Below are 27,299 nucleotides of genomic sequence, written 5' to 3' on the forward strand. Positions count from 1 at the left end.
TTGAGCCTTTGGCTCAGGTGAGCTAAAAAATGATGAAATAAGGTCTGGATGCTAAGGCTAATTCCCATCCTGCTCAAAACCGTCGCCCAATTCTCTGCATCGCTCACTTTGCTACAATCTCTTCTGCTCAGCTCGCGATGGCCACTAGCTGCTGCTGTGCGTGTCGCCTAATGATGTATTGAGCGCGAGCTTAGTCACGGACAAGCCAAAATTGCAAATGCCTTCCTAGCACTTGACGCACACATCATGTGGCGACATAGCACGGCACATACATTGTACCAGTGCCACGAGCGAATGGCACCTGTCATAGACACCTGTAAACATGCAGACTAGCGTCCGGAAAATGCGGCAGATCAATTCTGACCCTATATACTGCTTCTATCAAAGTGGATGAATGGGGAAGACTAGGTTGACAGACCGCTTCCTGTAGCGCGCCGATGGGTTCGGCCAGCCATCATGCATCACAATAACATGTGATATGTGGGGGGGGGGGGGTGGGGGTGGGGGAGAGAGAGAGGGGGAGGGGTATAAAGGGGAGGGGTACTTTGAGAGGTGGGCTTGAGTGATGATCCTCTTCAGACATGCCCATACCAACAGAGAAGTCAAACGCTAATGACGGCAGAAGGTTTTGTAGTGGACGAAGGAACGACACATTACCACTGTCATCTGAATAATGAGAAATCAGGGGAACACACAGACTGATGTGAATACCATAACCTCATACCTGGTTTCACAGCTCATTCAAATGAATTAATTTTCACTAATCTTGCATTAAACAAAATATATGCAATGCATAAAACATAAATAATCTATAGTTGTGGTCTTGACAAAGAATAAACAACACCAACAACATGCCAGTTTGTACAGGCATACAGTATGCACTATTGTTTATCAAACTGGCCTGTTCCACTATTACTACAAAGTAAAAAATGGCAATTCATTGAACTACTTTCTCTCACAAAAAGTCACCCACAAAAACCACTGGCTAGTAAGCAATCAGGATCCATTTTGGAATAGCATATTAAAGTGACCACTGCAAATATCATCATGATGATTCATCACTTACAATTTTGATATGAAACACCTACAGTGTACATGTATATATCTCATTAAAATAGCAAACAGATTTTGATCCACAATAAAATGAAATCAGCATGGTGTGGAACCTGAATGGCTTTTTGCAAGTTCCACTGGTTCCCATGTGGTTAGATTTGATGGCTGGATGTCACATGTCAACAATGATATACAGCAGATTCTTTCATGTCCTACTCTGCGAGGCTTCTGAAAATGCTATGTGAATTATAACACATTTTCAAAAGCAACAAGGTTCAACCCTCCTACGTTTGCACTGATTCACATCTACAAATACTCGCAGATCAAAACGCATTGATTCGAATTAATCATTGTCAAACTTTGTGCAGTGCCATCGAAAAGCCATATATGAATGCCCTGCGAACGCTGCACCCGGCACAGACTTGTGGCAAATGGCTGCGTGTGCCTATGAAATAATTGTCTGTGTAGATACGCACGATCCATAGGTCACAAAATGTCCTCAGTCCTGTGCAAGAAAGGAAACCGAACACTAATGCGCCAAAGTGCATGTTTATTCAATAGAGCGAAGGGTACACGTGTGCATGCACATCACTCCATGCTTGCAGTACATGTGGTCTCACATGATGTTATCTTTACATACTGTCTGGGACAATTGCTATCTTTTCTATCAAAAAGAAAAAAATGGGAAAAAAGTCTAGACTTCTCATCTCGCTTCAGGCTATAAGGTACTAGGCAATACATATCTAGGCGTATGTGTACAATCATTACAGGTAATTGATTCAATGGCCACTTCAAGCATCTGCAGCTCAAATATACCATACAGCCACTTCTCCCTACATTATGAAGTTTGCTATCACTTTGTGGCATTGGATAACCTTGTATATCAGCTCTCATGCTGTCATTTACATTACATACAATGTACTTCTAATGCAACACCATCTCTAAGAACAGACATTTGGCCAATGCCGCCTACTCAGCACAGTTTACAAGTACTTGTACAGTTGTATGTCAATGCACATAATTACATCACAATTCATATGTACATTTATTATTATCGCTATATTCAATGTTATTTTGTGCATGTCTTCTAGACATTAATATGAATTTATGACATCATTTCTTAATTAATGAGTTCAGGTTTTGCATGATCCTATTGCAATACAATGTATAAGAACACTAATAACATCTATAGTTCCTTCATAGATGTATGGGGGCTAGGAGACAAAGAACTAACAATAACACAGCTTGAATACTTTCAAAGAAACATTTTTTTTTTTTTTGACAGTATTACAATTTATATTCTAGGGTCATTAGATCATCACAAGATTTTGACAGATTTATGTGAACTAATGTCATTATCACATTCCTGTGTCCAAAAAAAGAAGAAGAAAGAATCAAGAAAGATAAGGCATTTAATAGGACACAATTATGAGCAGAACAAGGCTGTCACATCAATGAAAGAAAATATCACTCGCGTGAATCATAAACCAAAAATTGGATGGTAATGGTATGTGAAAGCACTGTTGGGGCTATTGCTATTAAAGATTAGTGTACACTGCATGACTGATTGCATTTGTATGTGTATTACACACATAGTTTTGACATTGTAAACTGCAAAATTGTACTTGTACAGTCAACCCTCCCCCCCCCCCAAAAAAAAAAAAAACTTTTGGCCTTCAGTAACTGCAAAGTACATCAATAAATATTATCTTTTCTCATAGAAATATTGACACAGTGGGTGGGAGAATACCCTATATTAACCCATCAAAGACTAGTCCCAAGTTTACTCAGACAGGTGTCTATGGGAAACATGTGTTATACAAATGTAGCAAAATCAGCCCATCCTCAATAGGTTAAGACTAAGCTACACTCCCTAACAAAATAAAGGAATAACATTACCATTGCCAACATTCACAAGACAGAGAGAAGAGCAATGAAGACATACAATGGAATCCCCCTCCATCCCTCACACAAACACATAGGGCTATCAATCCTTTTGGCAAATCGCTGATCTGGGACCGATAATCGCTTTTACAACATTCATTCCATTCCGAAAGAGCACTGAGCTTTAAAAAGTGACAACAATGCCTCTCACACCTCTACAATTTTCTCCAGTCAAATGATGACAATTTTTTCCCCCTCTTCTTCTTACCTCATACAAGGCTTCACTGACATTAAGAGCCAAAGGTGTCATAAGTGAGCTCTTTGTTGACACATTTATAACAGGCACCATCACATAGTCTACAGGGAGTGTAAGAGCGCAATGTTCTGTCAGTGAGGGAGCCCCATACACTGAGAACATCCATGGACGTAGTCTCACTTCCATGCTCACTCATATTTTCTTCTTTTCTTCTATTATTATTTTTTCTCTACTCTTGATTGGCCAGCAAAGGGTACAAGAGTAAAATATTCACATGAAGAAGGGAGGAAGAATATCTACTGATTTTTAAATCAAACTGATCAGTTATGTTTTGCATTGCATTCTATTATAGACACCTGCAAGAGGCTATGTTTATCTTACTTTTGGTTCCCTGCCTTTAGAGATCTTATCATATGGTGAAGTTGAAATAACAATAAAATAACAATAAGTTAGTTTCGTATTTTCTTATCTCTTGTGTGCATTGAAACAAAAAATTTTTAAATTGAGAGGAAGAAAAATCATAACACCTTGACGTAAAATCAAGTTAATGTTACTGTATGTGAAGACTTAAAAAGGCAGTCAACTAGTTTAAGCTCTGTGAGCAAGTAACTACTATAAAAAGACCAGGGAGAAATTAGCTGATTTGATATTCAAGTATCCTGTCATAAGGTTTCGTGTCAAAATTATAATTTCCATCAGTCCCGCATGTTTTGGCCGTGGGAGGATTCTGCATAGAGCAGAATGCGGCCAGGATTGGAGGAAGCCTTGAAGCGAAGCCGGGGTGGGCAAGCCCAGGGCGGAGGGTACGATGTAAATTAAGCTCGGTTTAATTGGAGGAAGAGCTGCCATGCACCAAGGACTGCCACTGAGCGATATCGACTGGTTCTGCACACAAAAAAAAACACGGAGGAGACAGGGTCTCGTCGGGGCGTATGTGCCTGCAATGTGGGAGAACTGGTTCGGCCATCAGTCTTGGCCACTCTAACAGGGGAAATGTGACCTCCAATCACAGTAGGGCAAATACTGTACACCACTTTTTTTCTTCTTCTTCTTCTTTAAATGGAGCTTTTTGCGACTGACTCACAATATCAACAAATCAAAAGCTGAACCATCCATTCCAGGAAAATTAACTGAAATTAGGATGACATCGTCAATGCAGCACTGACCCTTTACAACTAGGCCCCCTACTGTACAAAGCACCAAGAGTCCATTTTCTCTATAGACAATCATTTGTATAGATATTAATGCTAATAATGTATATGTGTACATGGATGCCAATTCTTTGCTTTAAAAAAATGAATAAATAATTTTTTTTTAAAGGTGCTAGGCAGACAACACTTTTATTCTACTCAACATCCTTTGAAATCCAATTACTCCCCCTACTTGAATACAGCTATTTTGGATACAGTTGCCAGGTTATACATTATGTAGTTTAGTCATTATGCGACAAACTATATTGTACCCCAATGTACATGTTTACATACTGTACATACTGTGGTATATGCATGCATCAAATAATTTATGATTGTTTATTATTTTTATATCTTTTCCTTGGTCTGATAAACTCAATTGACATGCATTGCAATCTCCAATAAACATGCAATTCATATGAGAGATATGGATTTACCATTAAAAAAAACAAAAAAACCAACAAAAACCTACATCCACATCCAATCATTCCAAGTATGTCGAAAGCACTAGCACATTGATATCTATCACACAGGTGTGTGCTCATGTAGTGCTCACATACATACATGTACAGCAACAGTCTATTACCACAAGTGTACATTGTACATACTGTACTTTTACAAAAATGGACCTTGAAGCACAGAAAACACATCTCATGCTCTCATGAGATGTGAGGAAAGGTAGCATAGGACAAGACTTCAATGAAAGAAAAAACAAAAACTTTCCTGATATGTACAGTACATGTATCTACTATCTGAAAATGCATTTCGCAAAATAATTTCATTGCTACCGCCTATTGACAGTGTTATACCGGTACTGTCAATTTTAATGGCATACAATGTATCATTCGCTTTATACGTACAGTATCTTGTTTGTGCAGACAATGAACACAAAAATAATTTTAAAGAAAAATTCTCATAAATTATGTCTTCACACATTTCTAGGAGTTAATTGTCCATTCTAATACATAAAGAGTAAATTCAGCACCTCCCTTGCCAGTTGTTACTTTATCACCAACCTTTGACCTCTAAATTCTTGTAACCTGTGATAATGACCAAGACAAAATGCAAGAGGCATCCACAGAAACTAGTGTCAAGATCGGAACAGCCATGGGAGTATTCAAGTATGCAGTGTGAGTCACACTCAAAAGCCAGAAAGAATGCTTTGTCTTTTCCTCGCCAAGAGGCAGCTCAAACTCAACTATACTCATGGTGGTGCACCTCCATTTCAGCTGCCAAATAAAGATGGTAGTTTGATCGAACATTCGACAAACACTTCGCTAGTGCCAAATGCCATCAAGCAATCAACTGGCCATTCTCCTGTTTCAACAGCCACCCCCCCCCCCAACCTGCCCCTTTCTCCCCTACCCCTCCGCCCCTACCTCCCCACCCCCATCTCCGCCCCAAGCATCAATGCTAGGGACGGACATACATTATCATCAAATCTCCTCACATACTTCATTAAATGCAGCATAAATACTCGAGTGTCCTTCGCATGACATACATGTACGTACGTGCATCTCTGCAATGCACACTGTACAGTTGTACAAAATGTACATGTACAATTGTACCATAGCAATGCGCAGTTTGCACACTGTGGTGCTGCATGTCACATTCGAGTCTTCATAATTACTCCCATCATCGGATACATCACATTCAAACCTGCGCAAGTGACGTCTCACAGAAACCACTGCATATTGACCGAATGTGCTGGAGCTGGAGTGTGAGGGGGTGAATCACCAGCTCTCAGGCAGGCAGCTGCCAGCCAGGCAGCCACACGGGGTGACTCGCGACTCCACTCCTTCGAGCACAGATTCTTCACTTCCCCCGTACCCACATACAGCATACATTAGCAGTGGGCAAAAGGGCAATTAAAGGACCTTTTTCTCCATTTGACTATATAAATGCATATTGTGGACTTACAATGTCTCATATTTGATATTTGTTTTAATGGGGCAACAGATGCTTGAGATTGCATTTTTCTATTTCAGAAGTTCTGAATGATACGTTGGCTGGCCCATTGGTGGCAAGCAGCTCTGGAAATTTCCATAAGCACTTTTCAAAAAAACAAAAATGCCACTAAGCATGGATTTCAAGAACACCCTCTTAATATTCATATGGAAATCATCTTCTGAAGGAATGCACTGTCCAAGCATCTGCGGATCTCATGTTTATCAAATATGCATGAATTCAAGGAAAAGACATAATGGACAATATTAAATAGACTTATCTAAATGTACAATAACTATGTTAAAATGATAAGGTAATATTAAAAGGGATGGTGTGACGACGTGTATCAAATCTGCCCTAAACTTTGTGTCATGTTGTACGCCTACAATGTAAGTGCTAAAGTCAGTAAAGAGTGCTCTTGGTGCCCTATGGGGGCCCAGCATAAAAAAGTTTCACCCATGGGATGAAATATTGGAATTGATCTTGGTTTTCATACTGCTTTACCCATACATCGATAGAGATAGAGAGGAGCTTCTCCAGTTACCATGGCAACATGCTGCTTACACTTATTCCTTCAATTTCCTGTCTTCCCTCAGAGCTACACAGTGTACATCCTCAGGGGGGATTAAGCTGCGGCACGATTTCATCTCATCAGCACATGGATTGCATGACATCGACAATAATGTTTGCGCAAAGGGCGAGTGGGGACCCACAGCCGTAATGTTGACATCACGGAGTAATAGATCCCCGAGAAGACATCCGGATGTTAATCCCGCCTGCCTGAAGCCTCCCAGGGCAGGGGGTTTCTGGCGAAGGAAATGCCGCTACTTTGCCTGTATAGGAAGTGAAGCAGTGCTATTCCGTGCACCAGTGCTGCACCACTAATCCGGCCGTAGACTAGAGGTAAGGGAAAGTACTAGTGCACACAATAACACACACAGCGTACAACGTTGCATGATGTGTGATTCATATTCTAGGTTGTACAGTACAAGTGCCTCTTTGCTGTGTAGTTGACAAACACACGCACAAGTGTGTTGCTCTGAGGGTTTGTTGAATTATGAAAGCCTGTCAAAACATTCATCAGCACAACAATGTACCATTTTGAAATATTGATGACCATTTGGGGACAAAGATGCCAACAGTATTTATGAAAAGTAAGAGAACTTCCTTAAGTTCAGCAGGCTTACCTCCATGGATATACCTTTCTAATGGTCCCATCACACAACAGTAAATGTCCAACGAATGCCCAATGAATTCGAAAATTTGAAGATACGTTCACATCCATAGCTAATACTAGAATAGCTTGTAACATGTGTGACATTCTTTGTATTCAATAGCTATTCATAAATTGTAGGGACTAGAAGAGATATGCTGTCCAGATTTTGAACATAAAATGTTTTAAATAAAAATTCAGCTCCAGCATATCTCTGTGAATCCCTATGAATAGCTAATGAATACAAAGAACATCAAACATGCTACCAATGTTATGAACTGTATCTTCAAATTTTTGAATTCGCTGGACATTCATTCGGTATTTGCTGTAGTGTGATGGGGCGTTGAAAGAAATAAGACGAAAATAAGCCAGTTCACAGAACCTCAGCATGTGCAGATAAACGTCACTGCAGATGTTCTCTTGAAATTGAATTATAACTCAGACATGTTACTGTATTCTAAAAAAATGGATAGGTCTTCATGAAATTTATGTCACAAATATTCATGCATGACCTCCAATGTACGGTACCTTGTACAGTGTGCATTGTACACCACAGGTGCATATCATAATGTGTACCGTGAATGTGTGCACATTCTTTTCATCCAAATTAACAAAAGCCATTCAGGCACCACATGCATATCAATTACACGTACCACTTTCTGCTTGGATGTTTTCAACTGCTCTTCTAATCAACAAATTAATCATGTTTTGAAAAGTCTGTAGTTCTGAGGTCATTGCAGATAATAGCTAACTGTGGACTGGCTTTATACACTACTGTAATACTGTAAATAACGAATATTTCGCGAGGTTTTTATTTTCGCGTATTTCATGAGTCAGGTGCTATTCGCGAAATTAAAGACGCGCAAAAATAATGACTCTGATCCCAATATGAATGTGACGCACACATACACATTTCTCCGTGCAGTACAATACTCCACGATCGCGAGTTTAACCAGTCGCCAAATCGTCGGGAAGTCCCGGTTCGCAAAAATTTGGACTCGCAAAAATTTGGACTCGCTAAATATATGGCGTATACAGTACTTCATTCATGGTTCAAACTGGTGTTGTATGAAATGAAAGCTAGTATGTCACATGAGCAGGATGTCATCAACAGAGGACAAAGGAAGGATATCTCTGAACTTTTTAAAGTTTCTATTTCACTAAACAGCACTAAATTTCGTCAAAATCACATATCACAGAAATTACATATCATGACCTCACGGCATAACAGCTCTTAGGTACATAATACTATGTGAAGAAAAAAAAATCACAAAAGTATGTTTATCTTTTTTGCAGTGATTTATCAACTATCACTCCTTGGCAGGGGAAAAAAAATTCAGTACAAAATCAACAAAACTCTATAGTAATTTGACATGAAGGATATGACATGTTTGCTTTGGAATAAGAACTAAACCACGCTTGGACACATACCCCTACATCTATCTGATGGTAATTTTTGTTTTCTTGCAAACAGAGGTTTAAGAAGCAAAACAAAAAACAAAAAAAAGAAAAGAGAAAAATAAAAATAGTCAATTCATTACCGTGTAAAAGCCTATGACAGCAGTTATTCATATAGTTATCATGTAAAATCAACATCTTTACAGTCACCGCACCACTTATAAGTTTGTATGTGTATAAACTAGGCTGAGCATTACATTTGTATCATCGGTAGCAATGTTCTGCCTTGATTTCAGTATCATTATACCTGGCTTCCTGTATACCTCATCCTACATGTACCTGTTCAACCTCCCCTCCGTAACAGTAATACCTAACACCAATCTCTGCTAATAACATGCCCATGACATGACGAGACCGGCTTTTTCCATTTTTTTTTTCTTCTAATTAGTGGGCCCATCAACAGCAGATGGGGGGGGGGGGCACGGAACATACACGTCCTTGATGTGGAGTATATTAAAAATTTGAAGGCCTTCATTTGGGAATGAATAAGTCTGGCATCTGCAAGAGGAAATTGTCTGAGGAAAAGATGTGAAATGTCGCAGTGTAGACATTGTGAGATGCGGGTATAGATTGTTGCCGCGAAAGAGACGGGTCGCCTCTCCGCTTTTGGCCTCTGAGAAATACTCGCAGTAGATTTTTCGAGAGATAAGGGGCGGATCGTGAGCTAAATCCACTGGACCTGCCCTATGTACAAGTGCAGCTCAAGTAGGGATGTTGGGAGAGGTCAGTCAATCTGTCTATTAACCCGTTGAGGACGAGTCCCAAGTATACTCGGGCAAGTGTCTATGGGAAATGTGTGTTGTAGTAAAATCAGTGGGTTCCTCAATGGGTTCAAAGGGACATTCACACTGCCATTAAAAAAACAAAGTTTTTTGCAAATTCCTGTTTGTTGTCTGATGTTACAAAGTAAAAATGGGTATGCAGGTGAAAAAAATGACACCTAAAAACCCTCTTCAGGAGTGGAGTTTTTTGAAACTCTGTAGTTTTACTCTGATTTTGTTGCTTGTGTAAATGCTCACTCCTCGGCTCATCAGTTTTATTGCATTTTTTTGGTGACATGACATCTGCTCTCGGCGCAGAGAATCTTCTGCCTGCCCAGCTATAATCAAAGACAATGGCAAGTTGTGCTAGTGTACTTCTGTAATATTTAAAAGAAGACACTGAATATTCCATTTTTCTTGCACATGCACATTTCCTGTCTAAACACTGGAAAGTTTCTGCTATTTCTGGCAGTGTAAATAATGCATTGCAAAACTCCAGTTTTTCCTCATTGTTTTGTTTGTTTTTCAATCATATGCATACAGAGACTCCAACTCTCCCGTTTTCGACGGGAGATCTCCCGTCGAAAGCCCATTTTTGCAAAATCTCCCGTTCTCCCGCTTGAGATTTAATTTCTCCCGCCCTGGCTCTGTGTCTCCCGCTTGAAATTTCTTACTTAATATCATTGTATGTTGAAAAATAAGCCTTAGATAGCACGAGAGAGCATCTAGAACCCTAGAGCTTCCAGGGTCCTTAAAGGACAAGTTCACCTTCATAAACATAAGGATTGAGAAAATGCAAAAATATTAGTAGAACACATCAGTGAAAGTTTGAGGAAAATTGGACAATCGATGCAAAAGTTATGAATTTTTTAATTTTTTGTGTTGGAACCGCTGGATGAGGAGACTACTACAGCTTGTGAGTCATATGCGTACAACAGTATAAAGAAAATATAAAAGAAAATTCAACATATTTTCACTTTTTTCGCATAATAAAAGAGCACTTGACTTGCCTCTTTCTTAAGGCAGGGGGAATAATATTACCCATAACATTTGTCGGTAACGAGTCAGAGGAATGTGTACTTTTTTCAAAAGATGGAATTTTGTGAAATTCTCTTTATATTTTCCTTATATTGTTGTACGCATGTGACATCTAAGTTATTCATACACTGCAGTAGTCTTCTCATCCAGCGAGTACTGCACAAAAACTTCAAAAATTCATAACTTTTGAACGGATTGTCTGATCTTCCTCAAACTTTCAATGATGTGTTCTACTAATATTGCTACATTCTCTCAATCCTTATGTTTATGAAGGTGAACTTGTCCTTTAAGCAGGCCCTGGACCCCGGCCGCAAGGAACTTCGCGCTTCATGCACATCAAATTGGAGTCTCCCGTTTGCTAGGGGATTCAGACGGGAGAATCTCCCGATCAGAAGGTGCTTGGGGTTGGAGTCCCTGTGCATATTATCTAAATGTGTGAAAATTGCAACTATTTGCAGGATTATAGTGATACATTATGCATGTCATTAGGAAAAAAAAAAGGAACTATGTGGCAAGAAGCATTAAATGCCTGTGCATTCACATATAATCGTACAAAGTATAGTATCACCAACAGAATTTTCATTTGGGGAGGCAAAAGAATTTTTAAAAAACTACTGGTATCTTTGAAAGGATATACAGAAAGTTGTGATTTACGACAGTAAAGAAAAGACTAATGTGTAGATTCTCATTCCTGCATTATATCAGCTGCTTCATCATAATGCTACAAATAAGATGTACATTGTAATGTTACAAGAGTCTGGAAGTACATTGTGCATTGTAGTTGCTGGAGTCAGACAAGACAAGAGAAAATGTGCTACACATCATATATTCCATTCTACATTTCATAATTGGTTTCTAATACGTACTGTGCAGTGTATATATTCCATTTGCTGACATGTGTTTCTCAGCATGGGACAGATGAAAAACCGGTTCACATTGGAGGACTTTGGAAAGAGGTTGTGAATGGTGAGGATGGATTCTCAATTGTGTGTCTGCTGGCTAGTCAATTTCCTGTCACACCATCCATAAGAAAGAAAATAGGTCTACACGCTTCTAGTATAGGTATGGTATAGAAAAAAAAATGGCAAGAAATACACACATTGCTTCTGCAGCAATACAGGGATGCTTTTGAGGTTTGGAAATCCAAATTTTCAGGTGATTTTGATACATAGAAAAAGGAAAAATGTGTATACTTGAGAGAAAAAAAAAATCTGAAATCAGATTTAAATCTACAGAATATATCATGCCTGGCTATATTTAGTGCAGCTGTGAGAAACAGTCTGGCATAGAAAGTATAATCAGCAAAACCTACACAAAGTTCAAACTTTACTAGGCCTACTTCTGGTACTGTCATAAAAATTCATGAATATTTGCCAGTACACTGCATTCACAAAACACACACACACACACACAAGAAATGCATGCCCCATACGAATGTCAAGGTAATGCCCCCCATGAAGGTACAACAAATGAACTTGTCATTTTTATGATAATTTGGAGACAGCTGCATACAGCTGCAGGCAAATCAAATCAGTGAGTCAGTGAAACATTGTTGTAAAATGTACAGTATCTGAGTTTCATGTGTTGCACTTTATTTATAGTCACTGTTGCACATATTTTGTATGTACACTGTACTACTGTACCTTTTATACCTGGTACCAAATTTTCCGAGGTGTAAGGGGCGGGAAGAGGAAGAGTTACACCCTAAAAAATGTGTCACTGCCTTCATATAACACATGACATTAAAGTGCTGCTCACTCAAACTTTCTCTTGGCAAATGCAATGCCATGTAAACATAATTTTCTTTTTCTCTTTCATTTTCTTTTTTTTTTTGGGGGGGGGGGGTGGATACAGCATGAAGCTACAAACAACTGTCACTAAGACATAAAATTTGATACCTAAATATGAAAATTAATACCAAAACATGTCATCACAACTTTTCTAATACTACAAGCCTGTTTCACACCAAATATTTGAGTTATCAATTTTCTTGCTTTATTGAAAACTAGATATATCGCTACGGCGACTGATATGCCTCCGCCATAATGCATGGTTCTCCTAATAGGTCTATAGTACAATGTCTTGACAATGTGTGATGACAGTTTCAAACAATTGGCAAAATATTTAAATGATAGATTTGACACAAATGTGCTGAATGTTCACTTTCCTAGAACTAGGTTCAATTGGATGAATGATTAAAATGTCAGAGTGGAGGTATTTGGGGAACTGATGATTTTTACTTGACTTTGACCCTTTTATAAGTTTATGCATTGAGTGATTTTTCAAGGTATTGAGAAAAAGTATAATTTCAGTATCAAATGGGAAAATAGCATTATCTAAACCTGGCCTTTGACCTTTGACCTCACAGTTCAAAAGAGAATCACTGTTAGGTTGAACATGCATAAATATGTAAGTTTCATGATGATACCTTGAGTTACTTTTGAAATATGGAGGAAAAAGTGCAATTCAGCACTTTCACTTGACCTTTGACCTTTGACCTTTTGGCAAGAAACTTCCCACAGAACATATATTGGGTAATACATGTATACATCAAGTAAAAAAAAAAAACCTTCATTCATTGCATCAATATAAGGAAAGTAGTGATATTTTGAGGAGTTGACCTTGACCTTTGACCCCCTGACCTTTGACCCACGACCCCCAACTTCCCTAGATAATCACTGCCCATCGGTACAAGCATATATACTAAGTTCCATGAAGATACCTTGAACCATTTGCGAGATATGGAGAAAAACATGAAATTTCAAATTTTTTTCACAAAATAACCTGTGACCTTTGACCTTTGACCCTGTGACCCTAAAATCCACACAAAGTATTATCCCCCAAGGATATACCCTCATACCAAGTTTGATGTAAAACCACCACACGGTTCTTGAGACATCGACAAAAACAAAACGGGACGGACGGACGTACGGACGTAGGGACGGACGGACGGACGGACGGACGGACGACCCGAAAACATAATGCCTCCGGCCACTTCGTTGCGGAGGCATAAAAAGGAATAAACTATGTGAATCTACTGTATATAAATTAACACAGAGTAAGAGCATAAATCTTCATCTCCCAATCTTTTAATTTAAATTACAGCCTTGAAAGGAGGCTACATGTAAACAATCCAGCCAGCAGTCAACCACTCACAATATTTTGCATCTATAAGACTACCAGTAATCTTTCCTCTCTCTCCCCAATGTTCCTCAATTTCACAGCTAGATTTACGAGGGCAACGTTTCCTTTATTTGCTCTTTGCAGGAGTCTTTTCACAAAAATATGAAAGAAAGTCAGTCGCGCGAAAGCGTCAACTTCTTTTCCCTGACATGACCGAAGAGCCCTTGGTCTGCACGAGGGGTAAATCCCAGACTGAGAGCATCTACTTCACGCTATCCGTGATCCACTGTCAACACCCTTCCCGACGCATGGCACGCCTTCAAACAAACGCCCCATCGCTCAAAAGATCCGGCATAGAAACATTAACGGCGATGCATTGTGGTCAATTATGCAGCATATTGAGAGAGTAAACAAGGAATATATGATTGGGAGTCTGAATGGGGAAAGGAAATGCTCAATGTTTGCTGTTTTCACACAAAACACAGCAGTACTACCAGTGGGTGAAAAAAGGAAGAGTAACGGTAAAACGTTTCTCAGTGGCAGCTGCTCTAGCTCACAAATGCAAGACCCCTTTCATAAGTTTGCAATCATTTTCAGTTACGCAGCAAGCGCTGTTACCATAGCAACTTCTGAAAAGCCAGCAACTGATGTCACAGTAGTTTTTGTAAATACGTTGTCATTGTCAGCATAATTTGTGAACCTACTTTGACTCATAGAATGTCTCCTTCACACTAGCTATGTTACAATCACTGGCATCCTACAATTTGTACCTGAACACTATTTCAATGGCATTAAGCAGGCCTGAAAGGGATAAATGTCAATTAAAGCCCATTTCACATCTTCACCATTCACATACAGACTATACAATTGTAGGTATTATCAATTCCCTTTATTTCAACTGGAGGCAAACTTCAATTAAACATAATCAGGAGTCACCTTTCTTGCAACTAATCAAAGAAAATATGCACAACCTAAACCTTTACTGTCGTAATTTCTTGGGATGCTCTATTTTTCTTTATTGACAGAAAAGGCGGCACAAGTCACCACATTTTTCTTCATTTTATCTTTGTCTAAAAAATTTGGGCTTTGAAACTCCTCATTATACGTGACTTTCCTCACGCATGCTATCAGATTAGCGTGAAAACAAAATCTCAGTTTACAAAAGCAATCACAATAATTACTTTCCGTTTGAAGAAATGTCGCTGCATCCCTGGCTACAAGGCATAGATATGGCACTCCACATTGGATTATATTTTTGATATCCCACTGCCCATTATTCCATGATCACTGCGATAAACCTTTCGACCCCTGAATACACACATCCATATTAAACTAACGTACAGCTTCACACCAGCGGTCGTGATCACGCTATCCAATTGCATTAAGTGTCTGCACCACTTTAGTTCATGTAAACTGTGTGTGCCACGGGCTGTGCCAAGTAGATATTGTACAGACTTTGCATTTAAGGGGATTAGAGACACACAAATGTAACCTTGACTTGTGGCAATACACACTACTGCTGTACAACTTGACAGTAAATGGCTTTAATAGTGATTGAAAAATCGTCATAATACATCATCCTGCACGCGAACTCAAATGCCCAAAGTTTTATCATGACTACATTATGTACATGTAGCTTCAAAACACAGGAACAAAAAAAAGAGTGCTATCCTTTCTCCTAAGACCCCCCCCCCCCCCCCCCATGGCATCAGTTAACAGTACATGCTGCACACGTTCAAGTTTCCCCTTTAATACGCTTTGAAATTCAAGCATGCCTTTGAACGACTCTGTAATGTGGGGAGACAAGGGCAGCCCTTTCTCTTTTTAAAGACGTCCTACAATATGGCACCAATTAACACATGCTGGAAAAGTTTAAGTTTCCCTCCATATGCGTGACTGTGAGATAGAACAGTCGTCAGAAGAAACAGAATCAAGAGATAAAATCAAAAACTAAACTACGCGAAACTACAACAACAACTCTCTCCCTTTCAAAACAAATGCTTTAAACTTTCAATAGCATAACTCCTGATACCAAGCACCATTATGAGTTTATCATACAGGGAAGTGAGGGTACCTGCTTGTCTCCACACAAATTGTTTTTTTTTTTTATAACAGAGAAAAAAAAAGCAGGGCGGCAGTGAGCAGATCATAATACCAGTTTTAAATACTTTATCAAAAAAAAAGCATAGTACTCGCGATCGTCTGTAATATTATGAGTAGGCATTGTATGATGCGATGAGCACAGACTATGCCATCACCTTGCCAATATCAATCTCATGTGAAAATCCAATCCCGATACCTGGTGCTGAAAACCGTATCAAACACGGTCAAGACAAGTTTCTTGGCCCACCCACTTTTCCTTATATGCCTACATTGTAAAATCAATCCTCCAGTTTAACAAGATGGTCTCCTATATTGTACACCATAGTTATTTAGCGAGTCTAAATTTTTCCCCAAATCGGGACTTCCTTACAAATATCATGAGCAGTTAAATCAAATTCACGATAGTGGAATGCAGAACAACAACAACAACAAAATGTACATAAGCATATCACATTTACGTTAGGATTAGACTTTTAAAAATGCTTTCACATGTTTAAAAAATTGTGAGTAGCACCCATCTTTTAAAATCTGCTTAAAGTGAAAACTAAGTTTCGGTAAGTGCTTGAGAACCCGTCTAGCACCATTTCATTTTTTCTTGCAATATATCGAAAGAGTCCACTAAGAAACTTACCTGGCTGACGCGGTTTGGCGGAATGATGAGTCGGTTTGGAGTATTTTGAGAAAAATAATAATAGTAGGAAAACCGACTTTTATTCCAGAAGGCTCCAGACTAACTCGGTCTCGGGAAAAATTCGACCCTACTAGACAATTCACACGCAGTTCGTGATCGCCACATTCTACTGGCCACTGCATAATACCAAATGAGGCCTAACTGAATGGACAGGAAAGTGCGTGCTAACGTAATCCTGTACAAACAAAACAAAAATGACAGCGCGCGGTCCTCAGTTGCTGAGACGCGCGGTCTTTGGAGTTTTTGTTGTTGTTTATCAAGCGCCTTTGATTGTTTTAGAGGCGCTTGATAGGCGCACACTAATTTTGCATGCGCGCAAAAGAGGTTTTTGATGCGCGCGTTGTAACAACTCGGACCATTACTGCGAGTACCCAGAACACGAAGCGCTAGTTTATACAGGCCGCTCCGTAGGACAACACTGTGCAATCAGAGGGACAACCATTACAACTCATCCCGCCGTCAAAGCGAAGCCGAGTTGACCCCGACTCCGAGTTTAGCCTGACCCCGTTCGGGTAAGTTCTGAGACTGAACCTTTTTGGTTAATATTTCACATTTTCGTCGTTACCCATCGAATATCTTGTCATAACATCGTTATCCTGCACATTTCCTAAGCATACGTTCACATTTGGGAGCGAAATTTGACAACTTTTGCAGGCGTACCAGAACTTTGTTTGGGCTTTAAACAAAAACCCTACGAAATATATGGCATGTGCAGTATATCAAATGAAATGCAACTGACAAGTACCTGGCTTTTGAGTATAGCAGCAGTGAAAGCATGAAATTAAACTAAATCAAATAACAGCTTCCCTCAAGAAAGAAAAAAAAAATAGATAAAATGATGGTCCTATTTACCCAGGGTAGCCTCTTCAGTGCAGGCACTAATCTGCTTGAGGACCCTGCCATTATCAATCCTGGATAAAACATCTTGTCTATTAAAAGGCTGTTTGCACCATGCAGTAATTTGAATCGCCATCAGTCATTCATCAGCCTAGAGTTTTATCTACTCTCCCATGGTATCAACTGGGGGATCAATCCCCAGCAACCCAGTGATAACAAATAAATATATTCATGTTACTTTTTTTTTCAAGTATGAAATGGTTGGATTGCTTGAATGAGGGCTTACTTGAAACAAAGACATTATCCCACATTATGTACGTCCATGTAGTACAATGTACAGTGTACCTCAAAAAAAAATCTTGAAACAATTTTACTGAAGGCTATTTTGTTGGACATACTTGGAGCTTATGAATCATACAGCATGTACACAAAGTCCTACTAGCTGCAAAATATTTGCAATGCTGATTGAGGGGGGGGGGGGGTAATAAAGACTGGAAATGAAATTCAAATAAACATCTGATCTGGAAAAAAGACTAGTACACAAACCACAGCTGCTCAAAGGACAACAGATCAGATCCAATGGCTTTTGAATCAAGGAGAGTTTGACACGCTTAATTAAGTCCTTGCACAGTTTGCGCCATGAACCACTAATCTCCCTCATCGTAAACCAAACAGGGTGATCACGTTGACCACAACTGTAAATTCTTGTGGTTTTTCAATTTCTATACACATAAACAAACACATAATTTTTCTCTTCCAAAGCACTCCACTGAGCTGCAAACCATCTATAATGCAGTAGCAATTTATATCTTATCCCTGTATCAAGCAGCGTCATTGTAAATGCCAAAGCATTTTACATGCTGTACATCTTTTAAAATGATAAAATCAATAAGTCACACAGTCTTTCTTCCTGTTAAAAAACAAGCATGCAAGGGAAAATTCATCACTATGAAATGAAACCATTATACTGAGCCAATTTAGCATGTTTCCTTGGCTGTAGTGATAAACAATTTATACATTATTTGCCAGATCCGGTTAAATTCTCTTCCTACAACAGTGACATAATGCCTGCTAATCAGAGCATATCTTCCTTTGTAAATGAAACAAACAAAATAAAAACACATCCTTGAAGCAGAGTGTAGACATGGTTCTGTACGTAAACATGTCTACTCGGCGTTGAGAACAGTGATAATGAAGGTCCCATTTCGACAGGGTAGCCGCTTCAAGACAACCCCACAATGGTACACTAAATGTCAGGTACCCATTTTCACGCATGGGTCAAGAGGCACATTTTATCCAGGGATGTTCACACCTGAAGGAATTTGGACTTCAGGGTGCTATTTCATAAAAGATGCTAGGATAGCAACTCTTGCTGGAATGGAAACTTCGAATAGTAACAGCCAATCAGGAACCTGGATTCTTGTCGTTACCATGACAGCTGCTATTCCAGCAAGAGTTGCTATCATATCAACTTTTTATGAAATGGGGCCCAGATCTCCTGCTGCTGAATTCAGAGCCACATCTATTAACCCCCCGTTCACACTGGGTCCTGCGTCGCAGGGACAGCCAAGAGAGATCTGATCTTTTCTACAACTGACTGTTCACACTACTGTAAAACGAGGAATCTTCGCGTGTATTTTAATTTTGCTAGAGCCGAGTTTCGGGAAATTAAAATGCATGCTAAAGATCTTGTCTACACTATATGCACTGAATGTTTAGAGGCAACTCGCAAAAAAATTCAAGCTGCGAATAAGGCCATCGGCTTCCATTCGCGAAAATTTCATGCCACGAAAATATCGTGTTTTACAGTATGTCTTCACAGTGCAGAAGCTGGGGGGGGGGGGGAAGAAGCAATTGGGGTTTCAGGTAAGTCCTGCCATTTAACACCAGAGTTCGCACATGCGCACATTTGATGAATACAGGTGGGTACTGTCAGCTTGAGCCTATGGTCACTCTCCCATCCAAATTTTGTCCCTGGACTCTGACAGGCTTGCAAGGATGCCATGAAAAGTCCCAGTGAGCATACACACCGTGGTTTTGGAGGGGAAAGTCCTGCGGCATGAGACTTTCCCTGTGATGCTGGACCTACAGTAGTGTGAATGCAGGGTAGCAGTTTATCAGTGATCCCACTTGCCTGGAGCAGGTGAAATTCACCGTCAGGTATTAAAGAGCACACACAGTTGCCAAACCCTGAGCAGTTATTTTCTATTCCCAAACCCCACCATGCTCTTTTTAATACAGAAAAGCAAAGAATTATGGCGTACCGTATAGAACAACATACAAAACAAGAATGAGTACAATGTAGTACCGACTGCACAGCAAGATTCTGTGAAAAAGCATTACCGTTAAAATGCTCATGGAATTCTTTTATCTCTTCAGGGCAGTAATGTCTTAAGTTTCATGTTATACCAATTTGCCAAAGTCAGACACACCAGGACAAATCACTTTAAATAAAGCATCATGATACAGCAACGGTTCTCAAAGCATGAAATCAAGAAGGAAATTATTTTTTTTTTAAAGAAAAAAAGATTGGATGATACCAACAGACTTTTAGACTTTGTATCTTCTCATCTCGGATTTCAAATATCATTTTTTTCCCACATTTTACCTCCATGCAATTTCTATCAAAAAGTAATAACGATAAAAAAAATGATTTTTTTTTTGTATTCATAATCTAACCTATTGTCAGTATTGATAGTAAACAAAACCTGTAATTTTTAGAGTACATTATATTCTAAACAAAAGGGGCAATTCCGCGGTTAGTAACGTTACATTTGAACAAATTTAGATATTTGTTTTTACTACTAAATTACAATTTATTCATTTTAAGTCAAAATTATGTCAAAAACATGTTCATCCCTCCCAGGTTTATGATACAGAAAAGAATGAATGCCATCCAAGAAATATTAGAATTGCTATGGCAACTAAAAGGGCTGGTTAGTAACGTTACGAAAAAAGGACATGACAAAAAAATCAATGTCTTGTAACAAAAAGTGTGCAAAAATTCAAGTTACTTCAAACAAAGTGTTGCATAAATTTCAATTATTGCATCATGACAAATGTTTACACAATGTTTTTTAGCAGTTCGACCAAAAATTTCTTAGCTAGACCCCCAAAAGCATGGTTAGTAACGTTACGGTTAGTAACGTTACATTTGTCCGGAGTAATTCCGCAGGTCATTTCACCCTTTTGTAATTGACAAAATGTCACATGACTTCTGGAGTATTTAAATGTATTCATCTTTTACCCTTTAGCAAAACTTTGAGGAAAATATTTCAAAGGAACCCACTGTAATTTGCATTTAAGTGAATTTTAGCATCCCCAGTCCCACATGTACATTTTAAATGATGGTTTTAGATCTCACGAAATCAATAAATACGAAAAATAAAATCTACTGAATTTGAAAGACCTTACTGATTGGTGAACATCCATGGCATTAGTTGATACCTAGATTAAAGAGTAAGGTAAAGAGGCACATTTCTTTTATCCATGTCATGTCCACCTAACTGCGGAATTGCCCATAGCATATTTTCTTCAACAGCATTGATGCTGGACAAACATCGCTTTCTCTCAGCTGGCATGCAAGATGAGTTCATGAATCTGCCATATCATCACTCCAACCTCCTAAACAAAGTACAGCATAATTTGCTGGTTAAAACAAGTACATACATTACAAGTATACGTTAAAACATTAATACTGTTGCAAATGCTGGGGCTGCAGCACAACCTTCAACGTACAGTTGAGCCTCTATTATCCGGCCTCCCTTTATCCGGATCTCTCTATTATACGGACGCAATCTCGCCGTGAATTTTTTTTTTTTGAATAAAGCCATACGGGAGGAAAGGGGGATTCCCAACTCCTTGAGAACTCCTACACAAACACACATGAATTACATATTACTTCCAACATGATTGACATACATATTACATCAAATTTCCTTCCAAATTGCTTACCTTCAGACATTTTAACATCCCCAAACATCCCCAAATATAACAATGAAAAGGTTGCAGTATACACATTACTACATGTGGTACTACAATGGGCTACATCAGTACATGTGTATGTATATGTACATGTATAAAGCATTGAGTCTCCCGTATCCGGCCAAATCCCTTATCCGGATGAGCCCCGGTCCCGACTTGTCCGGATACGAGAGGTTCAACTGTACATGTACAGTCCAGTGATGACTGATATTATCAATACACAATACTTTCAATGCTTTGTGTTATATGTTTCTAGTGCTTTTTGCTGTGTTAACTGCTGCAATAATAAAACTGGTTTTTGTGATGAACAGCACAAACCAGCCATTCAAATATCAGAAATACTCAAGCCATATTATTTTTAAACAAACTTTGCAGATGTCTCTTGAACAGCTGTGCAAATACAAGACAAGGGACGGTGCAATTTTTTGCCACTCGTTGGCTGAACGAGTCTTTCATTGTGTCACCTAATAGGGAGTATCCCACAGATTTCAAGCAACGATGAAACGTGTCCATTTCTTATCGATTGACCCCCTCAACCGAAAGAACTTGAGAGTGAATGAACTGATAACAATACTCAATGTGTGTTTTTTAAAAGCATTGCAATCGATGGAGAAATCCACGATGACATGGGCGAGAATTGGTGTCTAAAAAAGGACTTTAAAAAAGTATTACAAAACTGCAGTAAAACACTGTGAATGATTTTTTTTTCCTCCATCCTTTGTGATAAGAACACATGTATGACTCACGCATAGCACACATGTTAGTTCAGCAATTTTCGATTTTTTTCTTTTTCTTTTTCTTTGATTTTGGTTTTTGGTGCTGAAAATGCAAACGTGGCAGACACACAGCAATAACATGCAATCATAGAATTATTCATCACTTTTCTCTCTTTTTTCTTGTTCACTTTGCTTTCCCTAGAGTAACAAATCATGTATTTTACTTTTTTTATCTACAAACAAGAAAGCACACATATATAGTATTAAAATGAAAGAAAGGTTCAATAGCACAATTTTTTTTTCTTTGCTCAGCAGTTTCTGGAAAGCAGACAATGAACAGACAGTGATGAATGAATTTGCAATGGAAACAAAGAGGGAAATACAGTAACAGGGCACATGTTCTGGATTTCTTGAAAAATAGAATGACCTGTAGATATGATTTGCATGTCAAGTCATATAAGATTCCTATCACAGCATGCTGCCCACATTACGTCCTTTCATGCAAATTAGTTTGTTTGTTTTTTTAATCTATCGGCACTTTCAAAAGTTTCAACTTAACATGTCACTGGCATAACGAGGGAGGAATTAGCCCCTAATACCTTTTTTTTTTTTCAAATTTATTGCTCTACTGGCAAAATACAGAGCACTCCAGTTACAACAACAGTATGGACAACAATAGTCTTGTTACAGCAAAGTAAAAATTGAAAACATTAAAACATGAAACATTATGAAACATATCCATTATTTCATCACTAAAGGACCAATTTTGAAGGAGCTCCCATCACACCATACTCCGTTTTTTGATATTGAAGCCAACTTAAAAACTGGAGAGTGAAACTGCACTTTGAAGTTGTTTTTCAGCTGGAAAATTTACATAAAAGTAGACGGCAAAGCGTGGTCACATTGGTGCACGTGGGCGGTATCTCCATTATACATCTGTTGCTACCCAGAAATAGCTAACAAACAAGAAAACGCAGTCAATGTTTCTCTGTCATGCCTGGTGGCGAGGGGGAAATAACACATTAGCTTGATGCTCACGAGGGGCATTACCTTGATTTATCATTCCCAAGGAATAATCGTGAGATGACAAAAACATCTCAAAAATATTTTGTTTCGGGATGCTCGGTGAAAAAACAAGGAAAGAAAAGAAGGAAGTCTATCTGAACAGCCCTTAAGACTACAACCGTACCTTACCACAGAGCATCAAAAAAAAAAAAAAATGAAATGTACGCTTGATGATGTATCTTGTTATGTAAGATAGCATGTGATAGCTAAAATGTACTTTGTTGTTCCTATCTATGAAACCTTTGTTCATTGTAATGATTTCCATGTGCATTTCCATGGCACCTTCTTTAATTATTATCATACCCAAATCTTTATAGAGCACAGAATCTACAATACTTCAGCATGCGTTGCTTTTGACGTGGTTCCTCCCAATGTGGTGTATTCTGACACCAATGATAATATTTCATTTCAAGCACTTCTAGAGTACTGTATATTTCTGAAGTAGTGAAAAGCTATTGATAATATGTACATTAGATATACTAAAATCAACATGAGTCCTTCACTATCATTTTTTCCTTCTCTTATCACATGACTCTGCTTTGCAGCTACAGTACCACCCTATCAATTTATCAAAGCAACATGAAAAAGAAAGAAGAAAAAAAGACTGGTTGTCGATGTTGAAGAAAAGCAGGCTTATCAGAGGAAACGAGCCATCTTTGCCCTCCCTGGTTGCCGTGGGTTACATCAATAAACACACAGGCAAGGTCTCGCCACTTCCTGAGATGGGGGGGACAACGTCTGCCGCTGGAACAGTCCCACACAATCACATCACTTGCTCTCCACTCAAGTGAATGCATACATGTACATGTCTCTATCATCCCAAACCCACACATTCAGGAAGAACCGGACGAGAAATCAGAATATACAGAAAAAAAAATCTTCATGCTCTAGTTCGCTGCCTCCACGCGGTGTTAATAAACGATGCAAAGATTCATGGAGAAATGACTTAAAGAAGCAACTATGTGATTGCTTGGCTGATACACTGCCTTACTACAATGTATTTCTAAATGTTGGTTTTTTTTATGTTGTCATGCACATAATCTGTTAATAATCTCTGCATGCTGAAAAAAAAAAGAAAAAAGAAAAGTAAACAGACAAACTACATCTGAATTATTCATTTCTATGAATGGTGGATGAGTTTTAGTAGCTCCATGGGTGTAGATTCCAGCACCTGAAATAAAAAAGACCTTGATGAAAATGTGCCGAGTACTTTCACAAACATTTGTGCATGGTTTTTTTTTTCTCTCGAGTCTCACTAAAAGCGAAATGCTTTGCATTCTTCTAAACAAAAGCAACATGTTAAACAGTAGCTACACATAGATGAGGACAAAACAAGACTGGAAATGAAATAAAGGCAGATGTTAGCAAAGAATCACAATGGTTAGAGGTGATTTCGTGCACTGCTTCCTATCCGTGCTGTTAGCTTGAGCTGGCTGGCATGACATGAAATGCTTGCATCGGCGTTCAGATGGAGACCGGGTGGGGTTACCTTCCGATTCTGTCTCGAACTCGCGGTCGGTGGTGATGATGTCAAAAGTCTTTGATTCCGAGAAGGCGGGGCTCAGCAGCCCTTCCAGGTGTCCCTCAATGTCGGTTCCGCTCTCGCCTTCTTCTCTGGTGTCGTGCTCCCCGCCCTCCGTCTCGCCTTCCAGTTCATCCATGGTCTCTTCTTGGATGGCATCTGGGGCAGGCTCCTCCTCTGCCTCTGCATCGACATTGTCTTCCTGCTTCATATCTCCTCCCTCTGCATTTCCACTTTCCCCACCCTCTTGTTTGCCAACAAAGCCAGGACTGGCTTGCTCCTGTTCTACAGTATCCTGATGCTCTTCTCCTTCCGCCGCGCCCACGGGCGGCTCTTCAGACACCACTGGTCGCACCTCCACAGGAGCAGAGCCATCCTGACCCGGATCTTGGGGCAGGTCTTGAGCCAATTCCTGGTCTGATACCTGCTCTGGCTCTTGGCCAGGGTCCAGACTCTCGAGGCTGTCCTGCTCGATCAAGTCTCTGTCACTATCATCTAAGGAGGTGCAGTTCCGCGGAGGAAGAAAGATTTGGTGGGCCAAGGTATGGGTGTGATGATGGTGGTGGGGGTTAGAAGGTGGAAATACAAAGTTCAAGGAGAGATAGACAGGAAAGTGGAGATCAGAACAAAACAACACATCCAGGTACCAGCAAATCTTAAGGCAAAACTACGGACCATACCTACAGTGCAGCTATACTATGGGTGGATATCCCATTCATTTTTTTTTTTTCACTTGTTTAGTTAGATTTACAAGGCAGCACCATTTCACTGCTCTATCTCAATTCCAGACTTTAATTTCACCACAAACATAGACTCACAGCATAAAACTAAAGGACCATTTTAAGACAAAAACTACCATATAATGCACTGTATATTTCACTGTATTTTCATTTTCATGAATTTCCCGAATGCACCGATGTGCACAATAATATTACCTCCTGAAACACAAACGTGCTGTTTATTATTGTTTTGGAGGTGGGAAATCACAATTTTTCTCAATAAAAGAGATACTTCTCTTTCATATTGTCAATTTGGTTCTCTATTGCAAATTTAACCACTAGAGAAATTGTCTTTCGCAAGTCCAAAATTGTGAAACACATGGTGTATACAGTAAGTCTTAACGCACACTAAAAACACACAAAATGGAAATGAAAGTAACGACTAACTACTGTACAGTACATTCATAAGCAAAATACTCTAGACAACTATTTAGTAATTCAGAAGAGAAGCTCAAAAAGAAACAGTGGAGAAAAATTTGCATACATACAGGTGAGAGAGAGAGAGAGAAAAAAAAAAGTGAGTTTGGATCTACACATGGACCAGGCTCCACACTAATAACATCAACGCTAAACACACGCATGAAACATACCCGTCCTCTGGGGTGTGTTCGCATTACTGTCCACGGTAACGTTTGCGTTGGCCTCCGGGTTGGCGTTTATTTCACCGTTTGCATTGACCTCCATCTCAGCGTTAATGTCCATACTCCTAGGGGTTTCCATGGCGTCCCCGCCTGTCACATGACTATTGTCCAGAGGTCCTATGTCCGGAATCAACCCTGGATGAAGAGAGAGGGGGGGGGGAACAGATAACAGATAGATCTGTAATCACAGCAGCACCATTGAAGATGACCACTTGAAAAGCCACCTACGTGTAGCTCACTTTCTGTTAACTACAATGTAGAAGGTTGCCTCATTCAAAAATAGCCCAATTTATCGCCAATGAGTACCTGGCATGAACACTGAGGGGTAGCATGCATGACAGGTACATTGTCAGCGTGCTGTCATTGACGATCACTGAAAATTCTTGTTGTGCATTCTTCGCTACTACCATGTATTGTCTACTGTCTTGGGAAGAAAAAACAAGATGGACTTTTAAAATCAGTAGGAGAGTTTGCTTTATATGTAGACAGATATCCTTAGGGAAATAGGCAAATACTGTACAATGAACATGAACTTACACTGTATATTCATGCTTGCATTAGAATGATCTCTACCCCGAGCCTCAAAAACAAAAACAATAAATCTCATTATCAACACAGAATGGAATGTTTGATCTCACAACAATATAAACACATAAAAATAACATTAACAAATGTATTTTCAGCATTTCACTTGCATTCATCATCTGAGCCCACATTTTAAGAGCCACACACTACCTCACCACACCAAAACCAGGGGAGGAGATTGCCCACTGAGTAATTACTGCCCATTATCTATTTTTTCACCAAAAAAAGCAAGATTGATGGGGTGATAGGAAGTCCAAAAGTGTGAGACAGGAAAGGTGCCTCTAATAAAAGACAACATGACCCAGACCAAGAGGTCACATCATCAGCTTTACACCACTCTCTGTCCTGCCACTTATGAGTGCAATGAGGCAGGCATAGGGGAAGTAATCAGGGGACCTTGTATTATAAATGAGAAGTTATTTATTATAAGCTATCATCCGACATATTACACTA

At 39.3% G+C, this 27,299-nt stretch overlaps 1 protein-coding gene across 1 annotated transcript in view; it reads right to left on the bottom strand.

The window, feature by feature from the left end:
- The window catches only part of LOC139719051 (uncharacterized), a 93,485-nt gene that overhangs the window by 43,311 nt on the left and 22,875 nt on the right, over nt 1-27,299 (bottom strand). The window contains exons 2-3 of the mRNA XM_071630493.1: nt 26,211-26,396; nt 24,809-25,336 (exon numbers count right to left, since the gene is read on the bottom strand). Of these exons, the coding sequence (XP_071486594.1) occupies nt 24,809-25,336; nt 26,211-26,396 (714 nt within the window). The remainder of the gene's footprint in view (nt 1-24,808; nt 25,337-26,210; nt 26,397-27,299) is intronic.

This window comes from Diadema antillarum, unplaced genomic scaffold, assembly GCF_040938485.1.
Source record: "Diadema antillarum isolate AM-2024a unplaced genomic scaffold, OU_Dant_1.0 scf00000103, whole genome shotgun sequence".
Taxonomy (NCBI): Eukaryota; Metazoa; Echinodermata; class Echinoidea; order Diadematoida; family Diadematidae; genus Diadema; species Diadema antillarum.